The sequence below is a fragment of the Oratosquilla oratoria genome, unplaced genomic scaffold, assembly GCF_046742065.1.
Source record: "Oratosquilla oratoria isolate Oo_2021 unplaced genomic scaffold, ASM4674206v1 SCAFFOLD45, whole genome shotgun sequence".
Classification (NCBI taxonomy): Eukaryota; Metazoa; Arthropoda; class Malacostraca; order Stomatopoda; family Squillidae; genus Oratosquilla; species Oratosquilla oratoria.
The window spans coordinates 43,177-63,201 of record NW_027467710.1 but is presented as its reverse complement, the minus strand read 5'-3'; the positions used below and the strand labels follow the sequence as shown (position 1 = coordinate 63,201).

The 20,025-nt window shown below is 36.9% G+C and overlaps 2 protein-coding genes across 2 annotated transcripts in view; both read right to left on the bottom strand.

Moving 5' to 3' along the window:
* LOC143023110 (uncharacterized) overlaps positions 1-19,594 on the bottom strand; it is a 353,433-nt gene extending 333,839 nt beyond the window's left edge. Inside the window, exon 1 of the mRNA XM_076181605.1 lies at positions 19,526-19,594. The gene's annotated coding sequence lies outside the window, so the exon portion shown is untranslated. The remainder of the gene's footprint in view (positions 1-19,525) is intronic.
* On the bottom strand, positions 11,780-19,585 carry LOC143023128 (uncharacterized). Its single transcript, XM_076181637.1, has 2 exons — positions 19,506-19,585; positions 11,780-13,263 (listed from the first exon to the last, which is right to left on the bottom strand). The coding sequence occupies exon 2, from the start codon at positions 12,986-12,988 to the stop codon at positions 11,780-11,782; it is 1,209 nt and encodes a 402-aa protein (XP_076037752.1). The 5' UTR covers positions 12,989-13,263; positions 19,506-19,585.
* Positions 19,595-20,025: the final 431 nt, after the last annotated feature.

Genomic DNA, 20,025 nt, shown 5'->3' with positions numbered 1-20,025 from the left:
TGTATTGGGATGGTTTGGACACATGGAAAGAATGAGTGATTGAATGATTAGTAAAAGAGGTGTGGAAGGCAGAGATGGAAGGAGCGAACACGAGGGGGTGACGAAGGACGAGATAAATGGATGAGGTAAAAGGAGCATTGGGAAAGAGGGGAATGTCTGTTGAGGAGGGACAGGAGAAGACAGAAGATAGGGGTGAATGGAGAATGGTTGTAATGGATGATGCTGAGATGCATGGAAAGAAGTGGGTGGGAGATGGAGTGTGAGGGACTATGTGTGAATGATAAATTGACGCAGCCCAAAGGGATTTCTCCCCACCTTTTTTTTCTGTATGAGGGGACGGAGAGGGGGGTCGCCGAGTAAATGAAGTGGTCTTGTCATGAATGTGATGTGCCTTAATGCACTGCTTCTGACCCAGGTCAGTGAGTGAAATGCAGGGATGACCCGACATCCAGGAGGAGCCAAGATAAGAGAGAAGGAGGAGGGTGAATGGGAGTGGAGTATGTGGGGATGGAATGGGTTAGAGCGGATTTTATGCCTTTGTTTTTTAGCCATAGTAAATGGGGAAAAGCTTTTAGTATATGTAGTTTTCTTATAGATTCTCATTTTCAGAACTGTGATGTGTAGGCTGAAGGACAAAGGAGTATCAAAAGTGAAGTGCCTCAAACATAGGCCTTCTTAATTTTAGTCACTTAAATTATCAAAAGTAAGGGGACCATATTTGAGGCACTTTGGAATAAACAGATGATTATCAAAGATTTGCATAACATGCTAACAAGTATGTTTTAAGTGTAACTATAAGGTATGCAAACTGTCCTATTCAATTACCAGTGAATAAAAATGGACAAGAAAAAATATATCAGTCATCAAATTGTCAATTTTGATACAGACATTCACACAGAACACTAAGTTATACTTTCATTCAGCAAAACAGCTGACAAATGTAATAATACATTATAATATGAGGCTGTATATATGGTAAGACAGCTTATAGAAAAGTAAGGGTGACTATGTTTTAACAGCGGAATTACTGCACCACTGCAGTTCCATTACAGTGGGTCTGAAAAACTTGGGCCAACTTTTACACAATGTGTGTGAAAAATTCCAGATTATTTGAGGATATATAGTAGGTACTGAAACTTATTTTAAGGGGTGGGAAAATGCTGATGCATTATTTCCATAAAGACAGTGACAAAAACCCACCAACTTATTCCAGGAGACAATTTACAACTTGACAAGATAATCTGTGAGTGTGTTTTCATGTGTTTCTTGAAAGCATCAGCATGGGAGAAACCAGCAGCACAAACATTACACTTGTGTTGCTTTTCTCCTGTGTGTACCCTGAAATGCCTGCGCAGACTGCCTGCTTCCGAGAGAGATAGCAGCACCACAATGCTCACATTTATACGGCTTCTTGCCTGTGTGTGTCCATATGTGTCTGTTCAATTTGCCTGTATTTGAGAAACCAGCACCACAAAAGCTGCACTTGTGTAGTTTCTCACTTGTATGAGTTTGCACGTGTGACTTCAAGTTATCTGATCATGGGAAAGTAGAATCACATTGCTCACATTTACAAAGCTTGTCACCTGTGTGCTTATTCCGTATATGGTATCGCAAGCCAGCTCTTGGAGAGAAATCAGCACCACAAAAGCTGCACTTGTGTAGTTTCTCACCTGTATGAGTTTGCATGTGAGAAAGTAGGATCAGATTGCATGGCTTTCCACCTGTATGAGTTCAAATGTGTAACTTCAACTGCCTTGAATCTTTGAAAGAAGCAATAGACCAAAGAACACTTGTAGTAAGGCTTCTCTCCTGTATGTGCACCTTGAAGTGCCCAAACTGGGAAAAGGGTGTGTGACAGGATGTGTATTTGTCTTATGTGCAATTATATTGTTCCTTGCCTGTGTGTTTCCTTTTGTGGTTGCTCAAGCTTTTTGTGTTAGAGAAAGCAGCCCCACAAAGCCCACACTGAATTGGTTTCTCAATGGTATGATCTTGCATGTGTGACTCCAAGTGAGCTGATCTTGAGAAAGTACAATCACATTGCTCACACTTAAATGGCTTCTCACCTGTGTGTGTCCGTATGTGGTTCTTCAAGCCGCTTGTACCTGAGAAACCAGCCCCACAGAGCCCACACTGGTGTGGTCTGTCACCTGTATGAGTTTGCATGTGTGACTTCAAGTGAGCTGATTGTAAGAAAGTAAAATCGCATTGCTCACATTTATAGGGCCATTCACCTGTGTGTGTGTCTTCTGTATATGGTATTGCAAGCCAGCTCTTTGAGCGAAAGCAGCGCCACAAAAGCTGCATTCGTGTGGTTTATCACCTGTATGAATTTGCATGTGTGTTTTTAAGGTAGCTAATAGTGAGAAAGTAGAATCGCATTCCTCACATTTATATGGCCTCTCACCTGCGTGCTTGCGTATGTGGCATTGCAAGCCAGTTCTCTGAGAGAAAGCAGCACCACAAAAACTGCACCTGTGTGGCTTCTCACCTGTATGAGCTCGGATGTGTAACTTCAACTGTTCCGATGTTCTGAAAAGAGCAACACACAAGGAACACTGGTACGGCTTCTCCCCCGTATGAACACGTATGTGCACCTTGAGGTGTCCAGGCCGGGAAAAGGCTGCGTGACAGAATGTGCATTTGTGGGGTTTGTCTTCGGTGCGCTTATACAGTTTCTCGCCTGTGTGTTTCCTTTTGTGGTTCCTCAAACTGTTTGTATTTGAGAGAGCAGCATCACAAAGCCCACACTGATGTGGTTTGTCACCTAAATGAGTTCGCATGTGTGACTTCACGTGATCTAATCGTGAGAAAGCAGAATCACATTTATAGGGCCTTTCGCCTGTGTGCTTGCGTATGTGGTTTTTCAAGCCCGTTCTCTGAGAGAAAGCAGCATCACAAAAGCTGCACTTGTGTGGTTTGTCGCCTGTATGAGTTTGCATGTGTGACTTCAAGATAGTTGATTGTGAGAAAGTAGAATCACATAGGTCACATTCATATGGCTTCTCACCTGTGTGTGTCCGTATATGGATTTTCAAGCTACTTTTTGCAGAGAAAGAAGCGCCACAAAAGCTGCACTTGTGTGGTTTCTCGCCTTTATGAGTTCGGATGTGTAACTTCAACTGTCCTGATGCTTTGAAAGAAGCAATGCACAAGGAACACTTGTACGGCTTCTCAACTGTATGAGTACATATGTGTTCCTTGAGGTCCCCAGGCTGGGAAAAGGCTGCGTGACAGAATGTGCACTTGTGGAGTTTGTCTTCCATGTGTATCTTCTTAATGTGGTCTTCGAGATCTCCTTTTTGATAAAAGGCCATATTACATTGAGGGCAATGATATTGCATTTCCTCTTCTTTTCTGCAATGGTCATTCATAACAGTAGTGCTGCCTGAAAGGGTGGAGTTAAAAGACTGATCTCTTTGGGAACTTTTCTCAACACAGACTTTACCATGGCACTCAAACTCATCTATTGTAGCAAATGTCAAATGGCAAATATCACAAAATAATATATTTTCCTCTTTCAATGTCATATCAGTGTTCTCTAGAGTGAGACTGTCCTGCTGAGAAGCAGAATAAACTTTGCAGGTGTCAGACTGAAATGGTTCTACTTTGATATGAGCCTTGGGAGGGGCATCTGTCTTGTGGGTCTGCTTTGGAAAGCTCTTATCATCTCCTCTCCACTGATTCAGGTCATCACTCACTAACTTGGACATTGTACCATCCATTTTATCTCTTGTCAGTCTGAAAGGAGGAGATGAAAGTCAAGACATGTAATGGCTTACATTATATACTAAATACCTATATCTGTTTATATTAATGACAACCACACTGTCAAACAGTAGTGTGAGAACAAACACACCTTAACTGTACCAAAAGCTTTTGAAAAAGTACCACAGAGTTAACTTGTGTGGAAATTGGAGCACATTGGAGGACTGAGAGGCAAACTACTCAGATGAAAACATTTCTGAAGGGAAGACACGCGAGGACTACTGTAAAGGATAAGAAGTCAAGATGGAGAACAGTAATGAGTGGAGTTCCACAATGTTCGATGCTTGCACCAAAAATGTTTCTTGTCTATGTCAATGACATGATAGAAGGTGCAACAAGCTATGCCAAAATGTTTGTAGATGATGCAAAATTCATGAGAAAACTGAAAAACAAGGACTGCAGGCTATTGTAAAAAGATCTAGATACTATTTATACATGAAGCCAAGAACAGGAAATTTATTTTAAGTACAAAAAAAAAAAAAAATGCAAATAGAAATTATATATAAATATATATATATATATATATATGTATATATATATATATATATATATATATATATATATACAATATACATACATATAGGGTGTCCCAAAAGTCTGTGTGAACATTGAAATTTGTAAAACTTTTAAAGTATTGGTGATGGAGACGATATGTAATGTGCATTACAAGGCATACTCTATCTAGTGTTTTAGAATTGAATTAGAAATAAGCACTTTAATTTTCTATTGTTCTTTTTTAAGTTTCAAGATGTCCACCATCATTAGTGAATCATGGGACACCAGACCATGTCTTATCATTAACAGAGACTGTCTTTTTTTTTATCCATTTTGCAATAGAGTTCCTATGAGGTGGTTCTTCATTGTATTCATTTCTAAACCTTCTTTGTGTAGTAACAGTACATTTCAGTTTAGTCAGCCAAAGGATACAGTTTATTTTTTCTTCTCTTTATGCCATGGATCACAATTGTAAAAAGTGTTGATAAAGTTTAGAAATATTTTTTAATTCTAATATATAACCTGTCTGGGCTATTGGCTGCATGTTATTGTGTGGTTGAAAACTGCTCAGTAGCATGCAGCTGATACTTAAGGAGCTATATGGGGTGCCCATACAGACCAGAGCCACACATCATTTTGTCTATGGTAGAGAAAAATCTCTATTCATAAAGAAATGATGATGCTTCATTATACTGTGACTGTCCCTCCATTATGCTGTCCCTACCCCCACTTTTGTTACTGTCATGTACCACTTCTCTGAATATTCATTTCTCATTTTGCCAAACCCTGTGGTGGGGCAAAGAATACTGCCCCCAAGTATTAACATTTCAGGTGTAAAAGGCAAAAATAGAACTGGAATATGACTAGGCATCCTTCTCCCTGTAGCCCCAAAAGGCATTCCTAACAAAAAGCAAAGGCATAACAGGGTCTGGGAGGAGTTTTCCAACCAGAACCCTAAGGTTTGGGTCTTTTAATGTGCGTGGTTGTGGTACAGATGAGAGTAAAAGGGAAGAGATAGGCAGTATGTTTGTGAGAAGAAAGATGGATGTGTTGCCATTGAGTGAAACAAAGTTGAAAGGGAGGGGCGAGTTTGAGTTTGGGAGTGTAGTTGGGAGGGTGTCAGGAGTGAAGAGAGGAAGAGGGAGAGAAGGGGTAGCTACACTAGTAAGTGAAGAGACAGGTAAGCGTGTGGTGGTGTGGAAGGAGGTTTCTTCAAAGTTAATGTGGATGAAGGTGAAACTGGGAAGGGAGATGTGGGGTTTTGTAAGTGCATATGGACCTGGTAATGTGAAGAGTGTAGAGGAATAAGAGATTTTTTGGATTGCATCTTCGCTGAGTTGCTTGTCTTGTAATCATTCCTCCTTATCCATGTCATGTGACAATATTACTCCACTAATTATATCACTGCGCAGAGTACTGAAGTCTTTCAATTTGTAGGCATTTCTTAAGATCTTCCACTTATAAATCCAAATTGCTTGGGCTTTAGTATGTTGTTCTCTTCGAAGTGTTTAATCCATTTATTTTTCACAACTCTATCGCATATTTTTGCAATTGTGCTTGTAAGGGATACCGCTCTATAGTTTGTGGGATTTTCTTTATCTCCCCCTTTGTATATTGGTATAATATTTGCATTTCTCCAATCTTGTGGTACTTTTCCTTCCTTGAGTGAGAAGTCAATTATCTTGTGTATTTTATCTGTAAGTTCATGTATACATTCTTTCGCTATTCCATCGGGCCCATTATGACTTTCTGATGTCAAGGTTCTTTATTTGGTCCCTTATTTCTTTCTGTGTCAGCACTATTTCTTTCATTTTGGGGGGGTCCTTCTCGCTGTCCTTCATCCCACATTTGTGAGCTTTCAATCATAGATACAGATCTAAAGTGTCTGGTCATTACTTTAGCCATTTCTACATCTATATATTCTTTGTTTCCTTCATGCAGTTTCACTATTTCATGATTGTCTTTTAGTTTATCGTTTACATATCTGTAAAATAGTTTAGGTTGGTCTTTGTATTTGTCTATTATATCTTTTTCATAGTTTCTTTTTTCCTCTCTGCGTATATCTACATAGTATTCATTTCTCAGTTCAATGTAAGTTTGCCATTTAGTCACTTTTTTGTCTTTTTTCCATTTTTTCCAAGCTTTGTTTCTTCTATCTTTAGCACCACTACACTTTTTATTATACCTACACTTTATGTAAACCTTTTCTTGTTTCTGCTTAGATACATGTTTATCTGTTCCCTCTTTATATTTTTCTTTAAAAATGTTCCATTTTTCTTCCATCTTTGTTTCATCATTTAAAATTTTTTCCCAATTATTCCTTCTCTGTGTTTCTCATTTCTTCTTGCATCATTTTGTTCCTTAAGCTCAAACTCTATTAGTATGTGGTCATTCTTCCCAATTGGTGTTTTATACTTCATTTCGTCCACAATTTCTGACTCAGAAATGAATATCAAGTTTAGTCGCGATGGCTATTCATTGTGTCTATATCTAGTGTTTTCTTTGACCCATTGAGTCAATGTATAATCAATGGTCAGATCCAGTAACATATTGCCCCAGAGTTCCTCTCCACCTATTGTCAATTCTTCCCAATTTATTTCCTTTGCATTTTCTTGCAAAATACTGTTTACATTTATTTGGCTGATAGACCATTTAGCAAGGATACAAACACATCATGTTGTGGAGGTGTGAGTAACTGCATACTGACAATATTAATAGTTTTCTCGATTTTATGGGATGGCCTGAAGCCCCTGTCCTCCTTGTATAATGTTTATTTGCACCCATGCCATGTATGAATGCAAATATAGTAATATTAGGCCCATACCTACCTGTAGATACATGTATCGCTGAGCAAATGCTATAAATTTGTTTACGTTGGCTGTAGTGAAGAAATATGAAAATGTGCCCCCTTACATAATAAACAAAGTAATTTCAAATTCTTATATACAAGCAGCGGCTTTGCTGCACCTGCCTTCGGCAGGTTGCTTGTCCTGTGGACAGAGTTTTCCTGTACCATAGACAAAATGATGTGTGGCTCTGGTCTAGGGGTGCCCCATATAGACCCTAAAGTATCAACTTCTTGCTACTATGCCACAACAACATGCAGCCAATACCCCAGACGGGGTATTGGAAGACAAGGGTGAGTGGAGAATGGTTGTATATGGATGATGTTGTGATTGCATGAGGAGGAATGGGCGTGGGGGGTGGGGGGTGAGGTAGTATGTGTGAGCAAAATTTGATGCAGCCCGAAGGGATTTCTCCCCGTCCTCTCCTTTTATGCAAGGGGGGGGGGCGGAGGAGGGGGTCGCCGATTTAATGAAGCGGCCTTGCTGTGGATGTGCTGTGTCTTGCGACACTGCCTCTGACCCAGGGCAGTGGGCAAGGTGCAGGGATGACCCATCATCCAGGAGGTGCTCAGATAAGAGGGAGGGTGGGAGAGGTGTGGAGTGTATTTAGGGATGAAATGGGTGGGAGTGATTTTATGCCTTTCCCTTTTTGGCTACCTCCCTTGTAAGGGGGAAAAAGCCTTGGTATATGTATGATGTATGTAGTATATTCATCAATACTCAGATTTTTTCATTAATCTCAATGAATTGTATTAAAAAAGGACACACCTGATAGGGAGTATCTTGAATTATGACAAAAGAAACAATATAGATGTAATATATCTAGATTTTGCAAAAGCTTTTGATACCGTCCCACACGAAAGACTACTTACTGAATTAGCTTTGCACGGAATAAGTGGTAGCCTATTAAGTTGGACTAGTAATTGGTTGAATGATCGTAAACAGAGAGTTGTTTTAAATGGAAAAACTTCTAGATGGAAAAATGTTACAAGTGGAGTTCCTCAGGGTTCTGTTCTTGGGCCACTTCTATTCATAGTATATATAAATGATATAGACCATGGACTAAAATCTACTGTTTCCAAATTTGCTGATGATACAAAACTGTGCAGAATGGCAAATGATCACTTAAACCAATTAGATATTCAAGAAGATGTAGCTAAATTACAGGAATGGTCTGAAAAATGGCTAATGAAATTTAACACAAGTAAATGCAAGGTAATGCACATAGGTAAAAATAACAGTAAGTACAATTACAAATTATTTGGAAATTCGTTAACAAAAGTGGATGGTGAAAAAGATCTTGGCGTAATTATCAGTAACGATCTCAAATCATCCAAGCAGTGCATTTCAGCCTCTGAGAAAGCAAATAACATTCTAGGACTGATTGCACAATCTTTTGATTTCAAAAGTCTATCACTCATTAACAAGCTATATAAATCGTTAGTTAGTCCACATTTGGAATATGCTGTTTTCGTATGATCACCTAATCTCATTAAAGACATTGTCAGATTAGAAAAAGTACAAAGCGAGGCATAAAACTGATTCGAAATATCAAAAATAAATCATAAGAAAATAAACTAAAACACATGAATTTTTTTCCCTAAAAAAGTGCACATAGACTCAGAGGTGACTTGATACTGGTCTTTAAAATTCTAAAGGGAATTGACAACATCAAAAGTGACAAAATGTTCACATTGAATGAGAATCAGATAAGAAACAATGGTCTCAAACTGTCCGGAAATAGATTCAATTTGGAAGTAGGTAGAAACAACTTTGCCAACTGTGTAGTTGATGAATGGAATAAACTTCCTGCACAGTTAGTGTGATGTAGTTCAGTTCGAAGCTTTAAGAATCATTTAGATAAACACCTAAGCAAGATGCTGTAATGATTATGATTTATTTTATATTATTTGTTTTAGTTTTGTTATCATTTATCTGTTTCCCATTTATTATTAGGTATATGTCAATTTATCAGTATTTACTATTTACCCGCTTTGTTGATTATTTAACTATATCTATGCATTTATTTATGTATTTTGTTTGCTATTTACATTATTATAGTTTTTATTTATTGATTTATTATTACCGGGTCATCCCTGCATCTTGCCCACTGCCCTGGGTCAGAAGCAGTGCCACAAGACACAACACATCCACAGAAAGGCTGCTTCATGAAATTTGTGACCCCACCTGTCCGTCCCCTCATGGAAAAAAGAGATTGGGAGAAATCCCATTGGGCTGCATCAATTTACTTACTTTTTCATACATACTCCACCACCCACTCCCTTTCATGTATCACAGCATCCTCCATACACAACCATTCTACATTCGCCCCTATCTTCTGTCTTCTCCCATCTTTCCTCAACAGACATTCCCCTCTTTCCCAATGCCCCTTTTACCCCATTCATCTATCTCATCCTTGGTCGCCCCCTCATGTTCTCTCCTACCTCTACCTTCCACGCCTCTTTTACTAATTTTTCTCCACTCATTCTTTCCATGTGTCCAAACCATCCCAATACTCTTTCATCAACCCTATCTCCCAACTCCCTTTCCACCCCCATTCTTCCCTTCACCTCGTTTCACACTCTATCCAGCCTAATAACCCCTATCACACTTCACAGGCACCTCATCTCAAATACAAATACTAAACGACTATCTGGAAATAGAGAAACCTGTCATTATGGAAATTGTGGAGACAAAACTGAGAGGCCCTCTATCAACAAGTATGGTGGGACAAGGTCTATACAACCACTGGGCAAAAAATAGAACAGATAAACAGGGAGGAGGTGTCATGATATTGACCAAAAAGGGTCTAAATGTGACAAAGATAAATGAAGGGAAATACAATGCGGAATTTATTATGATAAAAGTTGTAAATAAAAATATGAAAAGTAGAAAATTTGTAGCAGTGTATATGCCACCAAAAACACAAGCTTGGTCTGATAGTGATCATTCTCAATTACTGGAAGACACAATGAATGTGCTAAATGAGTTACTGAAAGAGGGTGGTAACATAGTAAGTATGGGTGATTTTAATGCAAATGATATAATCTGGAAAGAAATGATAGTAAAAGGGGGAGAAGAACTTTGGAGCAACATTCTGCTGGATATGACCATTGAATATACCTTAACAGGAAAATACTAGATATAGAAACAATGAGGAACCATCAAAACTAGACTTAACATTAATTTCTGAACCAGATATTGTGAACAAAATGGAGTATAAAACAGGCAGGTTTCTCAGCCTCTGTTAAGAGTTAATGAAAGAACAAATTTGGTGAGGGCTTCAGCTCCCTCACTGGATCTGCTACTGAAACCTGGTTATGTAAGGTATATAATGCAAGACTCATTTAGATACTGCTCTGACACCGAGCCACAATGAAGAAAAACATTGTTTTTACGAGTCTCGAGTTAACCTTGAATTGGGCTTTGAGCTTTGAAAATAGTGCCACCAGGCTCACCTGAAAAAAAAAAAAAAAAACACTCCCTGTGTGAAGGGCACACAAGAGATTGCTAGTGAGAAATGCCTAGTGTACCACCATCTTAAGTGTTCTGTAAAATTCAGTCCAATTTTGACAAGGTTTCTATTTGTGTTTGAAAGGAAATTTGTCTATGAACGAGGCTACAGGTGCATTAGACCACACACACATATATAACTTGATATAAAGAGATGGATTGGAACCCAAGACCAGCTCCTGTTTTGAATCATTTAATTAGGGGAAACTGGTTACAGGTCTATGAAAGATAAAACTATACTCTGTTCATGCCTTTTAGTACTAATTTTATGGTCTCCTTAACATAGTTATAAAAATATTTGTGTGTATTCATGAATAATTGAAAAAAGAAAAAAATAGGTTTTAGGATAATAAAAGATATTCCAACATATATATTATTTAATTGCAAAGTGTTTATTTGATATACTATGTAGAAAATAAGATTATACACTTTTATCTGGCATATGTTATTGCAGGTGATTTATATTGCTCAGAAAATAGTATGAATATACACCTATGCAAAGCCTTACTGACACCAATAATAGAATATCCAATGGTCCCTCTCAACACTCTATAAAAAAAACAACAACCTAATAGCTTAGTAAAGTACATTGGAACTAAACAAGAGGTAAAAGAAAATAGGCTAACTAGCTTAGCTACTCCCAATGAGTACACAAGGTGTGTCGTCCCCTTCTTTTCGTTACGTACTACCATTCCTTTCCAAACTTAAACACGACCATCCATCAGGCAGTGGCTCTCTTTCTGGTCTACTCTCTTACCTAGTTAAAAATCACATGTATGAATATTAAATACATTTTACATATTTTGAATCAATTCAACAACCACAATCTCTATTTGATGAGGATAACACCTGGATGAATCTTTACAAAGGAGGTAAGAGAATTTGAAGTCATTCAACTCAGAAATAATGTGATGTTGAGGAACATGATTGACCATTGACCACAAAGCCTCCTTATTTACTTTGGATCCAAAGTGAGACTTGAAGACTTCTCCAGATTTACTTCTCCAGTATTTAAAAACCACCATGAAGCCTTAATTAATCATTTTGTAAGAAACTGCATTACACAGGTCACATTGGAGAGGCTTCTCTTCAGTATGGATCCTCATATGATGTGTGAAATGACACTTCAGTGAGAAAACTGCATTGCACAGGTCACATTAGGAAGGCTTCTCTCCAGTGTGGGTCCTCATATGCCTTGTGATACAAAGCTTTAGTGAGAAAGCTGCATTGCACAGGTCACACAGGAATGGCTTCTCTCCAGTGTGGGTCCTCATATGATGTGTGAGAGAACCCTTTTGCGAGAAAGCTGCATTGCACAGGTCACACAGGAATGGCTTCTCTCCAGTGTGGGTCCTCATATGCTGTGTGAGAGAACCCTTTATTGAGAAAGCTGCATTGCACAGGTCACATTGGAAAGGCTTCTCTCCAGTATGGGTCCTCATATGCATTGTGAGACTACCCTTTATTGAGAAAGCTGCATTGCACAGGTCACACTGGAAAGGCTTCTCTCCAGTGTGGGTCCTCTTATGCTCTGTGAGAGAACTCCTTACTGAGAAAGCAGAATCACACAGGTCACACTGGAAGGGCTTCTCTCCAGTATGGACCCTCATATGGTCTTTGAGAGTACCCTTTTCAGAAAAAGCAGATTTGCACAGGTCACACTGGAAAGGCTTCTCTCCAGTGTGGGTCCTCATATGCCTGCTGAGACTATTTCTACATGAGAAAGCAAAATCACACAGGTCACACTGGAAAGGCTTCTCTCCTGTATGGTTCATCATATGTTGTGTGAGACCACCCTTTACTGAGAAAGCTGCATTGCACAGGTCACATTGGAAAGGCTTCTCTCCTGTATGGATCCTCATATGCTTTGTGAGATTATACTTGAGTGAGAAAGTAGATTTGCACAGGTCACACTGGAAAGGCTTCTCTCCTGTGTGGGTCCTCAGATGTTGTATGAGACTACCCTTTCGTGAGAAAGCTGCATTACACAGGTCACACATGAATGGCTTCTCTCCAGTGTGGGTCCTCACATGTTGCATGAGAACACTCTTTTGTGAAAAAGCAGAATCACACAGGTCACATTGGAAAGGCTTCTCTCCAGTGTGGATCCTTAAATGATTTCTGAGACTTTCCTTATGCGAGAAAGCAGAATCACACAGGTCACAATGGAAAGGCTTCTCTCTTGTGTGGGTCCTCATGTGCCTTGTGAGTTTATCCTTTTTTGAGAAAGCAGAATCACAGAGGTCACACTGGAAAGGCTTCTGTCCTGTGTGGGTCCTCATATGTTTTGTGAGAACACCCTTATGTGAAAAAGCAGATTCATACAGGTCACACTGGAAAGGCTTTTCTCCTTTGTCATTCCCCATAATTATGTTGTGAGAGAGAACCCTTTTGTCAGAAATCAGAACCACACAGATCCTGTGTGGGTCATATGACCTTTGAGGTGACTTTTGTGCTATCCGAGATCACCCTTTTCTTACAAAGTGGAAGCACACAGGTCACACTGGAGAGGTTTATCATGTAATATTTATGATGATCTGTGATATAGCTGTGCTGCAGATGTCATACTTTTTCATAGTATGACACATGGAATCCACAGAAAGCTCTTCCTTCCACATCAATGGTGATGGATACCGTCATTCTGGAAAAAGATGTAATTAAAAGACTGACATCTAACTCTTTGAAATTGTGTAATACACTGTAATAAGATGATGGATTTTTCATATGTAAAGCATTTCATACTAAAGTGTCTTTGTACCTAAAGAGACCTTTTGTGCATGCCATAACCTAATATAACACAGGTAGAAACAATAACAGATATGGTGCTATGATATATTGTGATCTATTTTTTCATTAGAAACATGCTGAAAACCATCCAAAAGCTACAAGCATACTCTCCTCACCATGACCAGAATTACTTGAATTTTGCTCTCTCTTTGTTTTCCTCACATCACAACATTTGGAAGTGGGGGAATGGCCCAGCTGGCCGCAGAAGAAATATTCTGACATCCTCCATAACATTCCATGTTTGGGCTCACAAGACCTCAATCTAAACATGACCTACTCTAGTAAAGTTTATTCAGTTTATCTCACTCAAATTTGTGATGCAAGTTACATTGTTTAAGATACACTGGTAGGTGGTGTACCTGTGTTATATCATTTTTTTTTTTTTTTTTTAATGTAATCAATAAAATTGATCTAAGTAGTTGTAGAGGTACTTTCCATATTTTTTCTTGTCACACTTCCTAAAATACCTGTTTGTCTACTAGAAAAAACATACATATAAGATAGACCCACTAAAACAATCTCAGCAATAATAAAGTACTCAGGTAAGAACTGCTATCAAAGGCAAAATCCATTTGAATGTGGAAGTAGCGAGAAGACAATGTATAATGCGAGAACTAGTGCTTTAACATTTTCATGCTACAGGTTATTTAATCACAGAAGCATAATATATACAAATCCCGTCATCTTTCAGGATGCCTGTGACATCTCCCTTACTAGTTGTGACACTTTTATGATAATGACAAATAAGAAGAAAAAAAATCTTGTTCTCTTTGTGCAACCTTTATCTGGTGTTAGTTTTATCTCAGTTTAGAAGGTGCCCCTGCCTATCAACTTTAATCAACATGAATTTGAATGTTCTGTAAGCTTTGGGCTCATTTGAGCATTTGCCACGTCACTCCTTCTAAGATATGGACACTATACAGTACAAGAACATAATAATAGTATGGATGGATGTACTGTCATCAGCACTTGCATCCAGTACATTGGTTGGATAGTGCCTTGTGTCACAGAGTTGATCTGGCAACTGTGTACCTGTTTACTTTGTAGTGAAACAATATTAATGGGTCGGAGCACCCACTAATGAAATGACCAGTTTACCATTTTCAAGATTTCCATTATATCTATGAAGATGATATGATGGGTATGTATATATATAATACTGATATGACCAAACAGAAAATCAGTGATCAATACTAACAGCAGCAGTCAAGTGGTGGCTGGTGACATGCACATCTCATTATCATGTTTACAGTCTTTTAGCCCCGTACCACTTCAGTGGCAAAGTGAGTTCAATCTACGTGGCAGACTTCTCATTTCTATACAACAGTTTTTATCTTACTGTTTCTTACAAGTGCAAATTGGGAAGCTCATCAAATTTTACAGGAGACCTTTTGGTCCATAACTAGGTCGGATGCAAAGAAATTATAATAATGATAAATAAATACATAAATAGATAAAAATTATAATAGAAATAATAATGAATAGGTAAACTTTAATAAACAAATAGGTAAATAGTAAATAATAATAAATTGACAGATTAATGATAATAAATGATAATCAAGCAAATAATAATAAAGAGACAAATAATAACAAATACACAAATAAAATAAATGGAAGGCATTACAGCATTTTCCTTTGGCGATTATCTAAACGAATCTTAAAGCTTCAAACTGAAGTACATTGCACTGCCTCTGCAGGAAGTTCGTTCCATTCATTAACTATATGTTTGGAGTTGTTTCTATCCACTTCCAAATTAAATCTATTACTGACAGTTTGAGACCATTATTTCTTGTCAGATTCTCATTCAGTGGGAAAATTTTGTCACTTTTGATGTTGCCAATTCCCTTTAGAATCTTGAAGGCCTGTATCAAGTCACCTGAGTCTATGCTTTTTTAGGGAAAATAAATTCATATATTTTTGTCAATTTTCATACAATTTATATATTTTTGTCCATTTTCATACAATTTATCTTTTATACTCAGAATCAGTTTTGTGGCTCACCATTGTATTTTTTCTCAATCTGCCAATGTCTTTAATAAGATTTGGTGACCATACAGAAACAGCATATTCAAAATATGGACAAACTAACGATTTATACAGTTTGTTAATGAGAGATGAACTTTAGTAGTCAAAAGATTCCACAATCAGTCCTAGAATCTTATTTGCTTTCTCAGAGATTGAAATACACTGCTTAGATGATTTGAGATTGTTACTGATAATTTACAAAGGATTACAAAGGCGGAGCATGCCGACAGGAGACCTTTTGGTCCATATCTAGGTCGGATGCGAGAAAAAAAAAAATCATAATAATAATAGAATAATGACAATAATAATAAAAAAAACTATAATAATGTAAGCAACAAACAAAATACATAAATAAATGCATAGGTATAGTTGAATAACAAACAAACAGGTAAACAGTAAATAATAATAAATTGGTACATAACTAATAATAACTGAAAATCAAACAGACAAATGATAACAAAGCAAAAACAAATAATATAAAATAAATTATAACCATTACAGCATCTTGATTAGGTGTTTATCTAAATGAGTCTTAAAGCTTCGAACTGAACCATATTGCACTGCCTGTGCAGGAAGTTTATTCCATTCATTAACTACACGGTTGGTAAAGTTGTTTCTACCTACTTCCAAATTGAATCTATTACCGGATAATTTGAGGCCATTGTTTCTTGTCTGATTCTCATTCAATGTAAAAATTTTGTCACTTTTGATGTTGTCAATTCCCTTTAGAATCTTAAAGACCTGTATCAAGTCACCTCTGAGTCTACGCTTTTTTAGGGAAAACAGATTCATATGTTTTAGTTGATTTTTGTATGATTTATTTTTTATATTTGGAATCAGTTTTGTGGCTCGCCGTTGTACATTTTCCAGTCTGTCAATATCTTTACTGAGATTCGTAGACCATGCAGAAACAGCATATTCCAAATGTGGACAAACTAACAATTTATATAGCTTGTTAATGAGCGATGGACTTTTGAAATCAAAAGATCGCGCAATCAGTCCTACAATTCTATTTGCTTTCTCAGATACTGTAATACACTGCTTGGATGATTTGAGGTCGTTACTGATAATTACGCCAAGATCTTTTCCACTATACACTTTTGTTAACGAATTTCCAGATAACTTGCAATCGTGCTTACTGTTATTTTTACCTATGTGCATTACCTTGCATTTACTTGTGTTAAATTTCATTAGCCACTTTTCAGACCATTGCTATAATCTATCTAAATCTTCTTGAATATCTAGTTGATTTAAATGATCATTTGCCATTCCACACAGTTTTGTATCATCAGCAAATTTGGAAAAAGTAGATTTTAGTCCATGGTCTATATCATTTATATATACTATGAATAGAAGTGGCCCAAGAACGGGACCCTGAGGAACTCCACTTGTAACATTTTCCATCTAGAAGTTTTTTCCATTTGTCAATTCCCTTTAGAATCTTAATGACCTGTATCAAGTCACCTCTGAGTCTACGCTTTTTTAGGGAAAACAGATTCATATGTTTTAGTCGATTTTTGTATGATTTATTTTTGATATTTGGAATCAGTTTTGTGGCTCGCCGTTGTACTTTTTCCAGTCTGTCAATGTCTTTAATGAGATTTGGTGACCATGCAGAAACAGCATATTCCAAATGTGGACAAACTAACGATTTATATAGCTTGTTAATGAGTGATGGACTTTTGAAATCAAAAGATCGCGCAATCAGCCCTAGAATCTTATTTGCTTTTTCAGAGGCTGAAATACACTGCTTGGATGATTTGAGGTCATTACTGATAATTACGCCTAGATCTTTTTCACTATCCACTTTTGTTAATGAATTTCCAAATAACTTGTAATCGTACTTACTGTTGTTTTTACCTATGTGCACTACCTTGCATTTACTTGTGTTAAATTTCATAAGCCACTTTTCAGACCATTGCTGTAATCTATCTAAATCTTCTTGAATATCTAATTGGTTTAAGTGATCATTTGCCATTCCGCACAGTTTTGTATCATCAGCAAATTTGGAAACAGTAGATTTTAGTCCATGATCTATATCATTTATATATACTATGAATAGAAGTGGCCCAAGAACGGAGCCCTGAGGAACTCCACTTGTAACATTTTTCCATCTAGAAGTTTTTCCATTTAAAACAACTCTTTGTTTTTGACCATTCAACCAATTACTAGTCCAACTTAATAGGCTACCACTTATTCCGTGTAAAGCTAATTTAGTAAGTAGTCTTTCGTGTGGGACGGTATCAAAAGCTTTTGCAAAGTCTAATGAAATTTAACACGAGTAAATGCAAGGTAATGCACATAGGTAAAAATAACAGTAAGTACAATTACAAGTTATTTGGAAATTCGTTAACAAAAATGGATAGTGAAAAAGATCTTGGCGTAATTATCAGTAACGACCTCAAATCATCCAAGCAGTGTATTTCAGCCTCTGAGAAAGCAAATAAGATTATAGGACTGATTGCACGATCTTTTGATTTCAAAAGTCCATCACTCATTAACAAGCTATATAAATCGTTAGTTCGTCCACATTTGGAATATGCTGTTTCTGCATGGTCACCGAATCTCATTAAAGACATTGACAGACTGGAAAAAGTACAACGGCGAGCCACAAAACTGATTCTAAATATAAAAAATAAATCATATGAAAATCGACTAAAACATATGAATCTGTTTTCCCTAAAAAAGCATAGACTCAGAGGTGACTTGATACAGGTCTTTAAGATTCTAAAGGGAATTGACAACATCAAAAGTGACAAAATTTTCACATTAAATGAGAATCAGACAAGAAACAATGGTCTCAAACTATCCGGAAATAGATTCAATTTGGAAGTAGGTAGAAACAACTTTGCCAACCATGTAGTTAATGAATGGAATAAACTTCCTGCACAGGTAGTGCAATGTAGTTCAGTTCGAAGCTTTAAGACTCATTTAGATAAACACCTAAGCAAAATGCTGTAATGATTATAATTTATTTTATATTATTTGTTAGTATTTTGTTATCATTTGTCTGTTTGATTTTCATTTATTATTAGTTATGTGTCAATTTATTATTATTTACTGTTTACCTGTTTGTTTGTTATTCAACTATACCTATGCATTTATTTATGTATTTTGTTTGTTGCATACATTATTATAGTTTTTTCGCATCCGACCTAGATATGGACCAAAAGGTCTCCTGTCGGCATGCTCCGCCTTTGTAATCCTTTGTAAAATCTGGAGACAATAGGTTTCTGCCCGTATTCTATATCATTTACATATACTATGAATAGGTGCCCAAGAACGGAACCCTGTGGAAGTCCACTTGTAACCTTTTTCCATCTACAAGTTTGGGGATTTAGAACAACTAGGTTTTTGATTGTTCAAACAATTATTAGTCTAACTTAATAGGCTACCACTTATTGTGTGTGAAGCTAATTTATTAAGTATTCTTTGGTGGGGGACAGTATCAAAGGCTTTTGCAAAGTCTAGATATTTTACTCACAAAAATGTTACAATCTGCACAATCAGTCCAGAGTGAACTTCATATATTCTAGATTTTTGTTCTGAGAAAGACAAGATGGAGTCTCATTCCCCAATAAGAATGTAAAAACAATGGAAGCAAACGAGAAATAAATTCATAAATATAAAAATGCTTGCCAGTCTTAATTTATTATTTTAAATTGCTATTGACCTTAATATCAATTTAAAGTATTTATATCTAAGGCTCAAAATACTCATAATGATAAGAACTTGCCAATTATATGATTGGTATGAATTGTAGTTGTGAGACCTGACCTGACCAAACCTAACCTAATCTAACCTAACCCCTTGGTAAATAAAAAAAATTATCTATTTTTTTTTAGCTATTAACATTGTTTTGTTTTTTTTCGGTAATTATACCTGGGATTCAAAATACTCGAATTAACGAAATCTAGCTGATGATATTGGTAACTGTAGGTGTGAGACTGCCAAACATCTTGATAGATATCCACACATTTATCCCTCCTCAGTCAATGCCACATACACTATCATACGGGAATTGAAGTGTAGCAAATTCAAAATCAATGTGCATGGACTAAACTACCTTACCACTATATGATTCCACTTACAAATTCAAGAAGGCACACTTATTTGGCCTGTACAATGCACAGCCATGAAAACAAGATCTTTCGTTAGCTGAATGTGCGGAACTGAAAATTTGGCGCGCTATCACACCATATGTAAATAAACAATGCCAACGACCTTAAAATAATTGAGTAAAATGCGAAAGTTAAAAAGAGATGACTATGATGAATCAACGGCAGGGAAAATCTTTTACGGTAAAGCAATAATACATGTTAAAAATGAGAAACTACATAACAAAAACTAAGGGAAACAAGATAAAAGAAATTGAAGGAAGCGGACAGAGTTAGAGTATAAACAAAGAAAGGTCACAAAAGAAACGAAATTAAACGAAACTCTTTATAGACAGTTCGACTAGGAAATAGTTATATCTATGTGTGCTAAAGCAAATTACCACAAACATCAACCTGAATCTGAGGACTGAAACTGCGGAGGTGCAGGTTTTTTATTTTCTATATATTTTTTTCAGTTTTCCTATTTCTACTCT